The following is a 16,510-nucleotide window of genomic DNA, read 5'->3' on the forward strand; positions in this document are numbered from 1 at the left end:
GTGTCCTCTGGGAGAAGATGGACCTGACACTTGGGAGTAATAGACTGCTAAGAAAATATTTACCTAAGCTCAGTTGTCAGAGCCCTTAGGCTTTTACCTATGATGGATGGGGCATGCAGGGGAGTTACAGACATAAATTCATAGGATTTGTAGTTTGGCAGGTTTTCTTTTAACTAGCTTCAGCCAAGAAATACAAGTTTGTTAGAGACTAGAAATAGAATAACTGGTCTACCTGTGGCGGTTAAATTTTGGCAGATTTAATCCCTGATACAGGTTCTGTGCAATTGGACAAGTTATACTGGCATGATGAAGGGGTGATACTGAAGAGGTAAGGTGTGAGGGCTGCTGAAGTCATCTTGTGCAGTGCTGCCACTGGGTGTAGAACCATCATAATGTCTTTTAATTAGCAACGTTAACCTCATCAGTCTAAATGGAGCAGTTAAGCAAATGGATGGACTGCATTCAGTTTTTGTGTAGCCAAGGCTATTTGACATAGAGTTTATGACTGAGATAAGCAAAGCTGAAATCTGGCATTCCACCCCCAGTTTATACTGAAGAGCTTTCCATTAATTTTACCTGTTTTAATTAAACCTACTTTTCATAAATCTGTGCTTAGTAGTTCTTAACTATGCCAAAATACATTTTATGCTTTCACTAGTCAGGTTTAAATCTCTTCCAAGAAGTGACACGCATCTTCTGCTGGCGTGCTTCCACTCGCAGAGTCTCCCTACAGAAGAATTAGCTCTGCTTGCCCAAACAATCCTTCACTAATAGGCCTGAAATGCCATTGGCTATTTGTACTATATTTTGTAAATTGTATGTGTATATTTGTACTATACTCCTTTGAGGCCATGGTGATGGGGATCTCTCCTTCTTTCCTTAAAATTCCCACTGTGATGGAAAGGTTCTTTTCTGAAAGATTTTATCTTTGCCAAATGGACAGGAAGGTGCAAGGCAGCTGTAATCCCAAAGCTGTGTTACAGCAGATAGTTCTGCTGAGAAGCTGAATTTATTTAACTTGCATGTAGTGCTATGCTAACTGTGCTGTGTGGCTTCCAGGTTGGGTATGTCCTCTATCTGGTCATCTTGGATGAAGTCAGATAAATCTGCTGTTAAGTCATGTTAATCCAGAGCAAGGCTGGAGGGAATGAGGTTTGTACATGAGGATGTGCTGAACCTCTGCTGAGCTTCAAGCAGGTCCTTGGTTCAGGAACAGTCCTGTTTTCCCTAACGGCATATGGGAAGGGAACAGTGCTAGAATAGCAGAAACATTCCTGCAGGAGCACAAATACTTATACGGGTGGTATGCAAGAGATACATACACTGGTACAGTCACAGGAAGGCCCAAGGTCAGGCAAAGGAGAAGAAACTTTAAGATAAATACAGCTCTTTGTTGTCTGCTTTCAGATTTCAGTGTTCTGTTGAGTGCAGAGCCAGCCCTACTATTATCCCCCAAAGACAGGCATCTTAGAAACACCTTACAAGAGAGATCTCTAGAGGAGAAAAGCACAGGACCTGCATACAAACTGTGAGGGGAAAAAAACATCAGTGGATAAAAGTGGACTCAGAGCTCTCTCACCACTTCTCAAAATACTGCTGATTTCAGTTGAGCAATAGGTAAGTAGATGCTCCACCCAAAAAGCATTAAAAAGCTGGAAATCATTTCCAAATACACTTAGCAGGAGTCTTTGAGGTATATATTTCAAACTATTTAAAAACCTTTGCAAATTATTGGCTGAACACTCCTGATCTGGCTTAGAGCAGCTCCTAAGGCAGGCTGGCAAAGAGCAGTCTTTTTTCCATTTCTGAGGCTGTCCGTTTTCCTGGCTTTGCGTGAATATCTGTGTACGCTGAAGAAAGGCAGAAAGACTGAAACAACATACAGCAGGTGCTGCTCCTCAGACAACTGTCTTAATCACCTTTAATAATATGGATCCAAAGCAATATATTTGTTTCTGCTGCAATTATGCTGCTTGCACAATTCGTTCTTCCTAGGGCATTAAGATGTGTGCTGCCACCCGCTGCCACGTCTTGTGCCCGCTCTGCTCCCGGGTAACAATACTGCTTCTCCTGCACTGACCTGCAAGGCAACACAGAACAGTCAGCATCTTTCACTTTCATTTCTGTATATACTTGCTGTTACGTGCGAAAGTTTTAGTTTGTAAAACCACACTTCATTTTTACAGTAGCTGTAAATTTTCTTCTCCCTCTCAACATACGCTTTATCCAACTTTGCTACATGTAGGGCACCTTCATAAAACAAGGGCCTGTCAACACGCGCTCGTCAAATCTCTCTGAAAAACTTCACTGGGCTCTGGTGGTTGCTTTTGTGTTAAGCTGCTCAAAATACAAAAAACAGCACTTTTTTGCTACTTCTCCATTTATCTGGCACATTTCATTGCTGACCTTGCAAATGCTATTCAAATACAACCTGTCATATTAATGAGTATTAGGCTCACTTGAGACCCAGGTTGACTGTTCATGTTCTCTTCGATCTTTCAAATACGTATTTCAGGGACATTTAGTACTGGCTCAGCTGACAGCTAAATCTTCCCTTACTGCTGTTTAAGAGCCTGGTATTAGTCTGAATGAGCCAGAGAGCAAAGATTTTTAAGAACTGCAGTTGTTATTGCAACCTTATTAAACACATATGCAAGTCAAAAATATTTCTATTTGCAGCTTTGCAAAACGTCTCATGTCACTAAATAACAGCATTAAAAGGATTTTGGACTGAGGCTACATCTTCACTAGAAAGCTTTACCAGCAAAATTTCTGCTAGACAACAGCTACATCACTGGATTCATGCTGCAGATCGCTTTGCTGTTCCAGTGTACCCTCACGTTGCTGCACCAGCAGATGTGTTGCCATGAGGGCTAAACATCCCCATCTCCTCAGCATCGCTTTGCTTTTGGGCAAATGTCTCTAAAACACTGTGGGATACCAGTGCTTTTCTCAGGAATGTGGTGACCTCGTTCTCACAGTCACATCCGTTTCTTTCCATGATAAACTCTTTCTCTGCCAGGCTTTGAACTCTCCATGTAACACAGTTATCAGAACTGCAGATGTGGAACAGATCTGCAGAGCTTTTGCACTGGTTCCAGAGGTCAGTAACTTACTTATCCTGACTCCATCCAGTTACCTGCCACGATCTACAACACGTATGAACGTGTAACTGCATTTCCGCCAAGTAACCAGAGGGCACGATGTGGAGCGTTTGCTGGCTTTCTGCTATCTGTTAGAGAAAAATGATCCTGATTGAGTAAAAATGCAGGCTGACAGGCAAGCCATACATGACCCAGAACAAAGCTTGCTAGAAGTCCAAAACCATAATCTAACGCCTTTTTAAATAGAAATGTGTTCTTGCTCGTTGGAAGAAAATCTCTTTACCCTCAGGCCTTCGCCATGGCTATTGTGATAGCTGCGTCCAAAGTCCAAAAACGGAAACACACTGCCAAGGCCAGGAGCAGAAAACAGTGCACAGCTTGTGTGCACCTCCCTGTGCCGCGTCCCCCAGCCTTCAGGCAACGAGGGTTAGACAGGTATTTTTTCTTAAAAACCCCGCTTGAGTCCTGCCGCAGGAGAGCTCCTGCTTGTTTCTGAATTGTTAAGACATTTCAGTTTGTCCCAGATCTCATGAATTAACGGGATCTTGCCACGTCTGTGGAAGCCACAGGAACTCATAACCAAAAATCCCTTAAGAAAGCTCCCCCGTTAACGTGGAAGCACAGCAGCCTCACGGCGTAACGCCACCCCGCCCGACACCGGCCCTAAGTACCAGCCACCGCCAGCTCCCTCCACGCGCTCCGGGTTCGCCGCGCCAAAACCGCGCCGCCTTCTCCCGCCAACGCGCCCCGGGGGCGGGGCCTCGCGGGGCGGGGCCTCACGGGGCGGCGGGCGGGAGCGGGCTAAACCATGAGCACGAGTGGGGGGGTGCCCAGGTGTGCCCCGTTCTCCCACCGCTCCCCACCGCGAGGCGCTGCGGGGGGCGGGGAGGGTGGTTCCTGCGTCCCAGAGCGGGAGCGGCGGGGGGGGGAAGGGGGAGGGAGGAGGCCTCCGGCGGCGGCGGCGGCGCTGGCGAATTCCCCCCCGCGCACCTGGTCGCAGTGGTCGGGCCCGCGCAGGAGCCCCAAGGCGGGGCGGGGGCGGAGCCAGCGACGGCGGGAGATGCGAACGGACTGAGGCGGGAAGCAGGTCGCCGCCGTCCGTCCTGCTCTGCCGGCGCCGCGCGAGGGCCCCGCGCCATGTCCTTCCGCCACAGGAGCCCGCACGGCGGCGGCACCGGCAGCAGGTAGAGCCCCCCGGAGCGCGGGGGGGCGGCGGTTGGGGCTCTGCGGCTCCCGGCGGCGGAGGGGGCAGGGAGGCGGCGGGGCGCCCCGGGGAGCGGGGGCTGCTCGCTGGGCGCCGCCACGGGCGTCGCGTGTGGCGCGGCCGTTAACGGTTCCGGCGCGGCCGTTAACGGACCCCGCGCGCCGTTGCGCGGCCCGCCATGTTCGGCGGTGCCCGCGGGGCCTGGGGGGAAGCGGGGCTGGGCCGGGCCCCGTGGGGCTGAAGCTCCGGGGCGTGAAGGCCGCAATCCCCGTCCCTCGCTTCGGCCTCCCGCGCAGGGGCTGAGGGCCGGGTCGTGGGGGGGCCTTAACAGTTTCCCCTCCGTAGCGCCTGAAGGCCAAAGGCTGCGGTCGGTTTGTTCAAGTGAAGCTGGTGAATAAACTGTAATGCTTGTGTGTGGTGATGTTTCAAAGGTTATAAAACGCTTATTGCTTTATGTTGTCTTTACTTACCTGCTGGCAGCCCACAGCCGCCGCCTCGCTGGTCTCAAGGAAGGAAACGTGGAGCAGATGGGAAACGGAGAAAGCAGAATGAACTAGATTCCTCTGGTTTTGATGAAAATGAGTATAGACCTTCTGACAGCAGGCTGGACAGGTGGGTGCCGCTTGCATGGCATGTGAGTACTAGAAACAAGCTTGCATGGCATGTGAGTACTAGAAACAAGTCTGTGCTCTTTCTTTCATCAGAAGGTGTCAGGTTGGTTATTGTACTTAGTTTTTCAAGTCCTACGCATTCATACATCACTTGTGTTAAATAGCTGGTGTTAAGAAGGTACAAGAATCTAGCCTAGTATTCTTATCAGGAGCCACTTCTTACTAACAGTAAGTAAAAGTATTTTTCATTTTTATGTCTAGTGTTATGTTCTTCATCATTTTCTATCCTATTCTATGCTTGTTTACTGCCATTTATCGTGAGCCACCATCATAGTGGCTGGGTCATACAACAAAAAGTCAATCTGTGGGCTTTAAAACCTTGCTTTTCTGCTCCTCTGACAGAGTTTAAGCACCATTTGGAATCCTTGCCCAGCACCAGAGTTTCTATTCAAGTGTGAACTGACATGTGGGGATGAGGGTCTGGAGAGAAGCAGTTACGTTGAGCTGAGTATGGGTAGTCACAGAGTAAAATAATCAAGAGAAACTAGATCCTCTCACAGTCCCCCTACTCCTTATATACACAGAACTGGTACAGAAACAAATACGTGCAAAAGGGTATGGCAGACTCTTAAGGAAGAAGCTCAGGTGCTGGGATGAACCAGGTACATCTGGATGCTGCTGCCAGTAATGCAGAATTTTCTGCCGTGGGAGAACAGTACATAGTCTGCATTCTCTGCAAAGTTAGAGATCACTGTAAGCAAATGCTAGAAGTAGCAAATGCTTATAGTTCGAACAGATATTTGCAAAGGGACCTGTGCTATTTGATGTGTGGGTTTTTTTTTTCTTTTTTCTTTACATAAAGAAGACTTTTAGTTTGAATTTAATGAAAATGCCCAAGTAGTAGCACAAGCCTGGTTCTGATCTGGGAGCAGGGAGGGAATTGGAACAGGTTTTAGTTCAGATGTGATCCAATTCCCTGACTTCAAAGGACTTTTTTGGGCAGAATCTTAACTCTCCAGTATATTTCTAAATCTACTGAAAAAGCTCTGGACTGTAGGTTACAGTTTTGAGTTTGTACTTTGAGGAAAATTCAGTCATCAGGAAGACAAGGAGCTAGGCTGGAAAACATATTTAAGAATCTCAAATTAGGCAGCTATTGTTAGCTGGGAGGGGATATAAGCTCCCCACCCCGCAACAGTCTGAATCTGCTCATGACACTAATAGGCTACAATACAGACAGTTGTTAAGTATCGGTTTGCAAGGTCAGAGCAAATCTCAGTTTACAAGCTAAAAATTGAACTTCATTTTTTTGTGTTTGCCTGTTTTTCAAATTATGTTCTCACATGAAAAAATCCTGGTGCTATCACGTAGTTTTATTTCATTAGCTGTACAACTTAATTCTGTGTTCTATTTTTTGTCCCTTCTTTACTGGGTCTGCAATCATGAAAGGGTAAATGTTTAATTACTTTAGTGGATTGGAAATACGTAAGGGAGCAAATGAGTCACGATGATATGTAATATATGGTTTTCTGAAGGAAGGCAGCTACAATATTGAAAATGCTGTACGCTAGGTTACTTGCAACATTGCTACCTTTCTACACATATGTAAACTTCTTTAAAAAAAAAAAAAAAAAGGGGGGGGGGGGAATAGTCCATCCACCCCTCCAAACCCAAAGTGAGATCCTACAACCAGGTTTAAGTTTAAAGTGGTTACATTACAAGATTCTCACAACTAGTAAGAGTACAATAAATGAATACATGAAATAACTATTAACCTAAAAAGGGGTGGGGGGGACATGCAGAAAAAATACTATAAAATAAAATTTTAATGCAGAGGCTCTCTTCTCAGTTTTACAACACCAGAAGGCCCTGGACCCCTTTCACGGTGTTCCGACTGGGGAACTGCAGTAGAAGAAGATGAAATGAGGAACAATGTTAACAAAGAAATTGCAAGGTACCATGGGTGTTTCAGATGAAGTGGGAAAAGGAGAGGAAATGGTTCTGTTCTTGTAGAATCTGTACTGAGTTGCATTTTAACTTCACGATTATATTAAAGTCGGAGACTAATGTAGGCCTGACAGCCACAGATAGCAAGTCCTGCTTTTAGGCCAGCTTTGGCTGGCCCACTAGGAGTGACATAGCATACTCTTTGGACAGTTAATGTGTATTGCTGAATGTCCCACTTTTGGAAGAATCCTGTTCTAAATCTTTTTGACTTTGAATGACAGTGCATTGATTGCTGTTTTTGTGTATAGTTACTATAACAAGAATTTTAGGGAGAAGGCTTGGAAAAAGTAAGTTTTGGGATTTATGGAATAGATCTTTCCGTTTTTCCCTAAATGGAAGATATTTATATAGTCTGTGGGTTGACTTCAAGATTTTTGAATTGAGAAGTAAAATCAACTGAGCTGTGTGTGTGTGGGGGGGAAATCTTGTATTTTCTTTGTGTATTTTCTTAAGAGTTCAAATCAATATTCTTACAGATATAGAAGAAAACTCCTGATAAATGAATTTTCAAGAGAAAGGAAATCCTCCTCTGGAAGGTAAGATTAAATTTCTAGCTTAGCTGAGGGAAATCCTGACAATAGGTCTCAATCTCACATGTGCCAGGGTGCTTCTGAAAACCCTTAACTTGAAATAGTTCATCATAAGTCTGCTCTAACATTTTAATTCAATAAGAACCTTATCAACTGCTTTTAAAAAATGTTAACTTTTCAACTGACTATCATTTGTTTTCTAATACTCCCAAATTCACACTATTTTTTTCCTCTAGTTCTGATTCAAAGGAGTCTACTGTAACAGTAGAACTTGAGACGGATGAAGTGGTTTTGATGAGAAGACAAAAACAGATAAACTATGGAAAAAACACAATTGCATATGATAGATACATTAAAGAAGTTCCTAGGTAAGGTGTTTGAATTTCTGGAAAACTGTAAATATGCAAATATGCCATACCTCTTCATTATAAGCATATTAACAGACTAAGCTTGGTACCTGATGCATATTCAAATGCAGGCATTTCCAAATGTGACTTTCTAAGACACTTCTCCCCTCCCCAACATGATTGAAACTAATGATTATATGTAACTTGACTTGGATTTTTTTCCCCAACTACTCTGTACATGAGGAATGTGACTGAGAACTTTCTCATGTTGCAGAAATGAAAGTGAAAGCTGTTTTGGCTGTAGTTGTAATTGTCAGCTAGAAGAAACGAAACTATTTTTCACAGTCAGCTTTCTCCCTTACCTTTGCCTAAAAGGCAAAATAGTGCCTAGTTGCTCTTAAGTTTGAAAGGTATGTTGTATGCAGAAGCTGCATGCTGAAATTTTCAGATTTAAGATTGATAATCCCTTTATGTTTAAACTACCCAAAGATGGAAAATCTAAAATGTGAATATGGAGATAGTAACCTTTCACGTAAGGGCTGGAGTTGTGCCAGTTGTGTTTTCTAAGTGATTGTGACTTATTTCAGAATGTGTTGGGCTGTAATCAGCCTGTTTAGCAGGCAACCAGTCTTAGAATTTAAAGCTATTTGATATGTCTGTGTGAAAAGTATTAATTTTTCTTGTCTAATATCTGAATAGATGCCATCGTATACCAGGAGTTCATCCCAGAACTCCAAATAAATTTAAGAAGTACAGCCGTAGGTCATGGGACCAGCAAATTAAACTATGGAAAGTTGCATTGCATTCCTGGGATCCACCTACTGAAGAAGGATGTGATCTGCAAGAAATGTATGTATTGTGTATTCAGGATACCTTTAAGGAAACTAATATATACAATCTTATGCTCAGAAAAAAAACAACATAACCCTTTTTGAGACCAGTCAGCGATCACTGAATGTTCTCACTAGCTGCTTGTCTGCATCTAGTGCCATCTAGAGCCATTCAATTTCTTTGCAGACAAAATGTGTTAGCTGACTTTTGAGGGGTTTTTTTGAACCTAGTTGGTGGGACTAGATTTGGCCAGTGTCCTTGCAAGGACAGAGCTCCTACTGCAGTGCTCTATAAAACAATGTATCATACCAGCAAGGCAGGCTAGTCCTTTCAGAACAGTCTGTAGACTAATTCTGGAGGGACAAAAGTGATTTGTGGTGGAAGCAGTGCTGGTAAGTTTGGCTAACTGACTTGCAGATGACTTATGAATATTGAGCTCAGAACAATACAATGTACAAGAATGTGCCTTACATTCTTTTCATTTGCTATTTCAAGAGCAATGGTATACATTCTTGTTTTCTGACCAGAGGGGAGGAAAGAAAGGCTAGTAAAATCGCCTCAGGGTAGCATTAAATTAAAAATAGCGCTATGAGAGTTAACACTCCAGGCTAGTGTGATCTTTTACTCTGGAAGATGTAGAAGAATGGGACTTACTCCTTTCATCTGTAGGAAACAATAAAACTGATCAAGAAGCTTGCAAAATAAAATAAACTGAAACTACAGAATGAAGGGAAAGAGATGTAACTGATTCCTCAAGAAAAATATTTTTGTTGCTAAGGGATTTTTTTCCTGATGATAAAATCAATATGGAGCAATATGATCTAAAAGCAAGGGCTTAATTTGGTTTTCTTTTTGTAATTGACATGAATGGAGTTAGTTGGTATTTTAGCTTGAAGTCTACTATATATGTTGCTGTTGAAACTCTATCCCCAGATGCTGGGGTCTGGTTTTGTGTAAGATGGCTGTTAAATTTAATGTTGGAAGACAAATTAGTGCTGTCTCAAGGAAAACAAATTCCTTGTTCTTTCCAGAATATTTGCCCTCTGTATTGAGGCATTGCTTCAGCATTGCATATTTGTCTCTTACAGCTGCAGTATTCAGTCTCAAGGCTTTAAATTAGTCTTCGGATGTTTTGACTGTGTTAGTTAACTTGTTATTCTGTTTGGTCTCAGCAACTGGTCAACTTTGTCCCTATAATCTCTTTGTTTCTGGTCTCTTTGTTTCTGGCACCACTTCTAGAACTGTACCCACAAAGTGCAATAAACTTACTATGAGAAAACTGAATTTGTTCTAAGCGGTATGCTTTTGAATTATTTTGCAGTAGTCCTGTTGATCTTGGTGAGATGGAGACAGAATCCATAGGAAGCAATTCTACTGAATCTCAAACAAGTTCTCAAGATAATGATGTAAGAATATCTGTCACTTGCATAAATATTTTTTTTAATAATCAGTCCATTACTTATAATTGTATCCAGAGTAGCTTGAATACATCAGAGACTCTAAGCTGCCAGGTGTGGATAGAAACTGTTTATAAAGCTGAATGATTTCAAGTCACAGAGGAACTCATGGAAATATTTTCCCCTATAGCCAATGTTTGTCTGTAGTCTGAGTTCAGAGAGAACTTAAGTGATCAGCTGAGATGACAGGTACCTCATTCTTTGTAGCCTACAAAAGAGAATGTATGTGTGTGTTTAAAGCATGACACTTGTGACCTGCAGTGTGCAGAGAAAACACTTGCTAAGATTGTGATACATAATGTTAAAACAGGACATAATTGGTATAACTGTCATGGCACATTCTGACTTCTTGAAGTAGGCTATTTTTATATCCAGGAAACATTTTGCACAGCTAGACAGTAAACTTCCATAAAGATTCAGTAATGTTTTTCCTAATGGGTTTCTTTCTCTGATGAATATCGAATCTGTATAATATTTCAGTGTCTGAATATATAGATCCTTTGAACATTCCTGTAAAAAATCTTAGAAAATAGTTGGATGGGCAGAGAAGCATTCATTTAAATTCTTCAGTCTTATACTAGTCTTGTTTTTTCTGTGATATTTAAAATGTTCATAAGCCTCTGGTATAGCGTGGCATAAATGAATTACAGAAGTGAAATATGTTGTCGCATAACTAAGTTGCATTTGACTCCTAATTATTCACTGACTTTGTATTCCAGGACACTTATTCTGGCACTCCCACAAAAGTCAGACATGTCGACTATCAAGCAGAAGGTGAATTTGACTTGGAAGCATGTTTGAGTGAGCCACTAAAAGATTTCAATACTGTGAGTTAAATAGTCTTGGGCAAACTGTTTTAGAGGAAGTTTCTTTTAAATTTGAGAGGTTAGCCTGATTGATAAACTGGGTATTGTCTACTTGTTAATAGTATGAAAGCTTGAGCAAAGTTAAAAATTGTTCTCTAAGCTGTGGTTGGTCTATGTATTCTCTGGACCAAACCTATGTAAAAATAGAATTAAGTTGTGTGACTTCTTTTTAACTTCTAATTTATGTATATCAGATCTTTTTATAAAACTTTTCAATAGAAAAATAGCCAAAGGCAACACTGTCCTTAAGTAATTATAAATAGTTCAGTAAGATCTCATTGTTTTTCCCATAGCTGAGTTTGTAACTTCAGTTGCTGCCTACAGATCAGGAGCAAAGTAGGGAGATGTTTTTGACCATCCATATGTCACTTTGCTTTTCCACCTGGCTCTGCTGCAAAGATCTATCTGTAGGTAATACAGGTGGTAGCTGAGTCATGCTGACGATTAGTACTGGTAAACAGGGCCACTGCAGTTAAATTTAAGTTTAAACTGCCCTACTTATGAAAGAGCAGATTCTTTTTATTTGCAAAAATGTTTTTGAAACAATGGGAAAGTAAATAAGAATCCGGAGTTCCATATGGTAAAGCCTGGCTAGCAGTAACAGCGCTTTTAAGAAGCAGTAGCCTGAGAGGTCTGTAAATAGTCATGAACTCTTAAGCAGTCAAGAAAACAAAGTGTCTAGGGAAAGTGCTCAATTCTTTTTAATTTGCTGATTTTAAATGTAAAACTGTTGTAAATGATAACACTGTACAGACTTTCTGCTGAAAGCAGTTGATGTTTCTGTTGCTTTTTTGTATGGGATGTTGCTGGAAAATAAATGGATGTGTGTTTATGACTCAAACTTCATTTCATATTAATTATGTTCTGTCGATAACAAATCTGGTAACATGCTAAAAACGTGTATGTGAGACTGGTATTAATAGCTGCATTTGCATATATGTTCTTTAGCACCATCTGACTTTCTCTGAGAACACCTAAAACTTACTTTTATGTATACAAGCCATTGTAGTGAATTTAAGGCTTAGTTATATGTGTAAGCCTGCTGACCTTTTGCAGACACCTTAGAAATAGTTTAGACTAGTAGTTGTCCATTGGCTGGCTATCAGGTTCTGTTATCTAGAACACCTGCTAGAAGAGGTAGGTGGAAAGTTCAATCTTGTTTATTAAATGGGACCTTTATCAAGGAAAGTCGCCTGGTTTTATCTTTAAAATGGAATTTCTGGGTGTAGGTGTTAAGAAAATATGTCAGGCTAAACAGACACTTAAACTTCGTGACTTCTAAATGAGTCTTAGCTATGAGGAGTGTTACTAGTTGTCTAATCCATCAGGCACCCATAAGATTCTTGTCTAAGATCTGATGGGAAAAATTCCAAGAGGAAGCTGTGTCTGGGATAAAGATGGAGCTGCTCTCTGGTGTTAAGGAGACAGCCTTTCTAGTATGTTGCATTTACTCAGAGAAGGCAGCAACCTGATGGTTCCTCTTGCTCACGGCCCTAAGGGCATTGAGCATACAAACAGAAGAGAGCTACATACCTAAGAGAGGGTTTATGGGGATTGATTCAATGGCTCCTAGTTGTCCTCTGATCCCTCTGTTCTGCTTTCTGCCCTCTCCCCAGTCAGTTTTTCATGTTCCTTTCCTGACTAGGTTGCCCCTTCTTTTCTTAGTAGTTCTGTTGTTAGATACCTAATTGTAGCTTGAGTCACAAGTCACTTCAGAATTTTTTTTCCTATATCTTCTTCAATAAAGACGGTCTTAAGGTCAAGCCAAACTCTTCCATGTCCAACTGAAATCTTTTCTAAACTGGAATCCAGACGACTGCATATGAAGTTGCTTGGGAACACTATCTCAAATCATGGCTACTTAGTGTTAGGTATTTTTCTTTTTTTTTTTTTTCTAAATGGTTAATGCATCTAACTTGAGTCAGTCACTTTCAGCTTAGAGTTCTGTCTCAGCCACTTATTGCTTGTAACTGGTAAACTTGTCAAAAGAATTTTTTTGAGGACACTTTTTTTTTGAAGATTAGTAATGAGTAACATGAAGCCAACAACGAAGCTACTCCTTTGCCTTGAATGGGTTTGAATGTTAAGCAACAAACAGTTCACACAACTATCAGTCAAGAATGAAGTATTAATGTTTAATGACGTGTTTTTATCCAATGTGAAATGAGTAAGGCAAGAATTCTGTAGCGGATTACATTGCATAACTGTAAACAAATATTTCATAGGTCACCTAGGTCACCTTGATTCTCTCTTCATAAGCTTGAAGTGCTTGACACTTTGCAGTAATAGATTAGATCTAGATTTTGTGTCTCAGTTCACATGTTATCAGGAGATACCAGGTGCTTTTGCTGGAGATCTACTTCCTGCCATAGTAATGCTCAAGCCTTCTAGTTTGGTGTTATCATACCGTAATGGCTTTGTAAGTAATTAGCTGATCAATGAATTAGCTTCTTCCTATGCTATTCTTAACCTCAGGTTGTATCAAGTTTTGATATAACAATTAAAGTGGCAGAATTCTTCAAGGGTATCTCTAGACTGTTCAGGAAACTTGAATACATGAATCTGGTAGTACCTTGGGACTTAATCTGACCTCCTGGGTAACATGGGCCATAAAATATCACCTTAAATAATCCTGTAGTGAATCAATAGTTTTCTCTGAGATTGAGAACAAGAATAAGGCACTGTTGGAGTCCCTATGCTAAGGGAGAAAAGATTAGGAGAGACTTTTAATGGGGGGGAGGGGAAATCTTGTTAATCTTCTTAACCTGTATCTGAGTGTCAGAATGCATCTTGCATGGTCAAGGCCAGCAGAGAGAGGGTAGAAATGTTCTCTAGACAGCTGACCAAGCTGGATCAGTGGAATATTCAAGACTGCTTTAAAGGCTGCTTCCAAAGGATAAGGATACTTAAAACTGCCTTCTCAGTGAGAATATTGAACCCAGCAAGTATCAACTGAGCTCTGAAATGTATGCATCATCTTCTGTTTATTCTACAGAAACCTGTCGCTCTACCAATCTGAAGAATATCCACATCTGTGAAAAACTTTTTTTGGAGCTTTTTGCATAATTTCACAAAAAACATTCTTTACACGAAGCATCTAGCTAGGGTATTTGAGACTTTCATATATTCATAAGAAAAAAAAATACCATAAAGTTTTTTTTTTTTGAGTAATTCAGGTTCTTTGTGACAGTCGCTAGGATTCTGTGACTTGTGTTCTTTGGGATCTGTATCAGTGAAGGAAATGCAGGACCTTTTCTCTCACCAAAAGAAAGGTTCAAGTATGAGGGATATGTGGGAAAAACATCCTGGAGAACCACAGTACCTCTGCGGAGTACAAAGATACTGGGCAAACACCTCAGCTGAGTGTGTTTTTGTTGTGCATTTCATTCTAACAAAATACCTCTCCTTTGGCAAATGTCTTGAAACTTCTAAGTTCCTACAGAGTCTTCAGCAGGTAGCTTATATGCACTTTTAGACAAAGCTAACTAACCTGCTACCACACACCGAAGATTTCTGTCATGGGTCTTGGGCTGTGATTACCTTGCTCTCAGCGTTGCATGCAGCCTGCCTCCTGACATTGCTGTTACAAATGCTTTCATACACAACAATCATCCGGCTGAGAATAATGATGCTTTTCCAGCCTACCCCTTGCTTGTTCACCAGATCCAATTCTCCTATCTAGGTATGGATGCTATTTCAGGTCTTCTCAGTTTTCAAATTTTGGAGAATTTCCATTGTGTTGCACTTGGTCAGTTCCTTTTCCATCTATGTACTGGAATGGGTCATTCTTCTACCTTCCAGATATGTGTGAAGTTCCCCCTGCCTCTGAAGTATGAGGTTCTGTTGCTGTTCCTTTTTCTGTACGAATAATTCATCCCTTGTTTTCTCTTTCTCTCATGCACTTTGGCTGTTTACAGCCAACTTCTTTTTCTCTGGCTGCCTTAAAAGCAAACCTCAGGTGGAAGTCTGTGCTGTTGAGCATGCATACTAGCCCAGGGACTAGGTAGGTGTGAGTAGACAGTTTGAGTCTAGTAATTTCTTTAAGCTGGACTGCGTTCAGTGACTGTTGCTGAAATGGGCTCGGATTTTGAACTGATCTCAAGACAGCCAGGCATCCATACTGTTGTCTCTAATCCTATGAGTTATTCCCCTTTTCTTCAATTACTTAGAGAAGGTTTTTATGGATTGCATCTAGCTAGGTGTCTAAAGAGAATGATCATGTTGTCTGATTTTTTTCTGAAGGTGTTGAACGTGGAACTGGAAAGTAACTTTTTTGTTGCTGGATAAAGCCCTCTGGTGGTTAAACGTGGGATAACTTTACCCTTTTAGGATAATGTCTGGAATCTTATGAGAAACAACGTTTGTATGTTCAACCACATAACTTCATACAATGAAGTTTACTTAAGATGGAGAATTGGCAAGTACCTCTGCCAACGTTAGAAATATTAGGTTAAATTCTTAACTTTTTTTAAATGTAGGCAGCAGAACTTGTGAACTCTGCTTTCTTACAGATTTGTGCCTTTTATTATATGATTCTCTTACTCCCTTCATAGCAAGAGTCTTGAATCCTTTTTAAGCATCCTTTGTATCACGCCTGGCTAAGTGACAGCAGTCTTAGCTATGGCTAATTTAAAGCTACATCTGTGTTGACTGGATAGTTGGTGAATCTATGCTGATAGGATTGCAAGCAGAACAGGTTACAGCTAGGCTGTCCCTACTTTTCCTTCACGTGGTCATCAACTGGGTCTTCCTTCATTACTTAGCTGCTTTTTCATAAAGCTGAAAGGAAAATTATATCTACTCTTCTGTTAAATATACATGAAATTAGAAAGCTAGTTCAGAAATTAGGGGGGAAGAGGGGAGCAGAAGGAAAAAGGACCTGACAATACAATGATTTAAGTCCCTTTAAGGAAACCAAGCTAAAGCCTGCTTTATTCAGTGAATTCATTTCTGAATCAGAAATACACATGAGCAAAGCATTGTTTGAATGGGTATGTTTAGTAAAGTCATTTTCAGGAATCAAAACGATTATCTGTTTTGTCATGTTTCTGATACACGTAAGGCACTGGTGTAGAGGCAACTTTTTTGAAATTATGCTTTCATGTGGATCCATGCAGAAGTCTTCTGGGGGATGATGAAGTGTGTTCTGTTGAAATATCTGGACTGGTGAAAGAGCTGTTCTGAAAGAACTCCAAGCTTACTGAAAGATTCCCCATTCTCCTGTGTTTTCTTGAGATGCATCTATATGATTTCTCAAAATTTGACAAGATTGGCTAATAAGCCTTTATGACTTCCTTTTTGAGTGCTTCCTGATATAAATATGGATAATTTTGGAAAAATAGTACACAAACAGTTGAGAGAATGAAGGTACTTTGGGCAGTGTTAGAATCCATTGTATTTATTTTCAAAGAAACCAGTGTACTTAGGGTGTAGTATAAATGATAGCCTGGCTGGGAGAGAAAGCAGTATTGTTGGGCAGAATCTATTCAATACATCCAGTATTTAATTCTGTGGTATCTGGGTAGTACCTAAATGTAAAACATACCAGGAATC

At 41.2% G+C, this 16,510-nt stretch overlaps 1 protein-coding gene and 1 long non-coding RNA gene across 2 annotated transcripts; one reads left to right on the top strand and one right to left on the bottom strand.

Annotated features, from left to right (window-relative positions):
* Nucleotides 1–1,680: 1,680 nt before the first annotated feature.
* LOC112990784 (uncharacterized) lies at nt 1,681–3,861 on the bottom strand. Its single transcript, XR_003261156.2, has 3 exons — nt 3,776–3,861; nt 3,140–3,232; nt 1,681–2,080 (listed from the first exon to the last, which is right to left on the bottom strand). It is a non-coding gene; the product is annotated as an uncharacterized LOC112990784 (long non-coding RNA).
* Nucleotides 3,862–4,106: 245 nt separating this feature from the next.
* On the top strand, nt 4,107–11,798 carry SLBP (stem-loop histone mRNA binding protein). The gene is made up of 8 exons (XM_064511558.1): nt 4,107–4,288; nt 4,789–4,920; nt 6,769–6,873; nt 7,403–7,462; nt 7,693–7,824; nt 8,503–8,652; nt 9,956–10,040; nt 10,811–11,798. The coding sequence occupies exons 1-8, from the start codon at nt 4,242–4,244 to the stop codon at nt 10,925–10,927; spliced, it is 828 nt and encodes a 275-aa protein (XP_064367628.1). The 5' UTR covers nt 4,107–4,241; the 3' UTR covers nt 10,928–11,798.
* Nucleotides 11,799–16,510: the final 4,712 nt, after the last annotated feature.

Source organism: Dromaius novaehollandiae, chromosome 4 (assembly GCF_036370855.1).
Source record: "Dromaius novaehollandiae isolate bDroNov1 chromosome 4, bDroNov1.hap1, whole genome shotgun sequence".
Taxonomy (NCBI): domain Eukaryota; kingdom Metazoa; phylum Chordata; class Aves; order Casuariiformes; family Dromaiidae; genus Dromaius; species Dromaius novaehollandiae.

What these genes read in the sequence shown, in the direction of transcription:
- SLBP (XM_064511558.1), top strand. Translation starts at nt 4,242, where the DNA reads ATGTCCTTCCGCCACAGGAGCCCGCACGGCGGCGGCACCGGCAGCAG. An exon ending in TACATTAAAGAAGTTCCTAG is followed by an intron (nt 7,825 to 8,502) that starts GTAAGGTGTTTG and finishes ATATCTGAATAG; the next exon opens with ATGCCATCGTATACCAGGAG. An exon ending in CAAGTTCTCAAGATAATGAT is followed by an intron (nt 10,041 to 10,810) that starts GTAAGAATATCT and finishes TTTGTATTCCAG; the next exon opens with GACACTTATTCTGGCACTCC.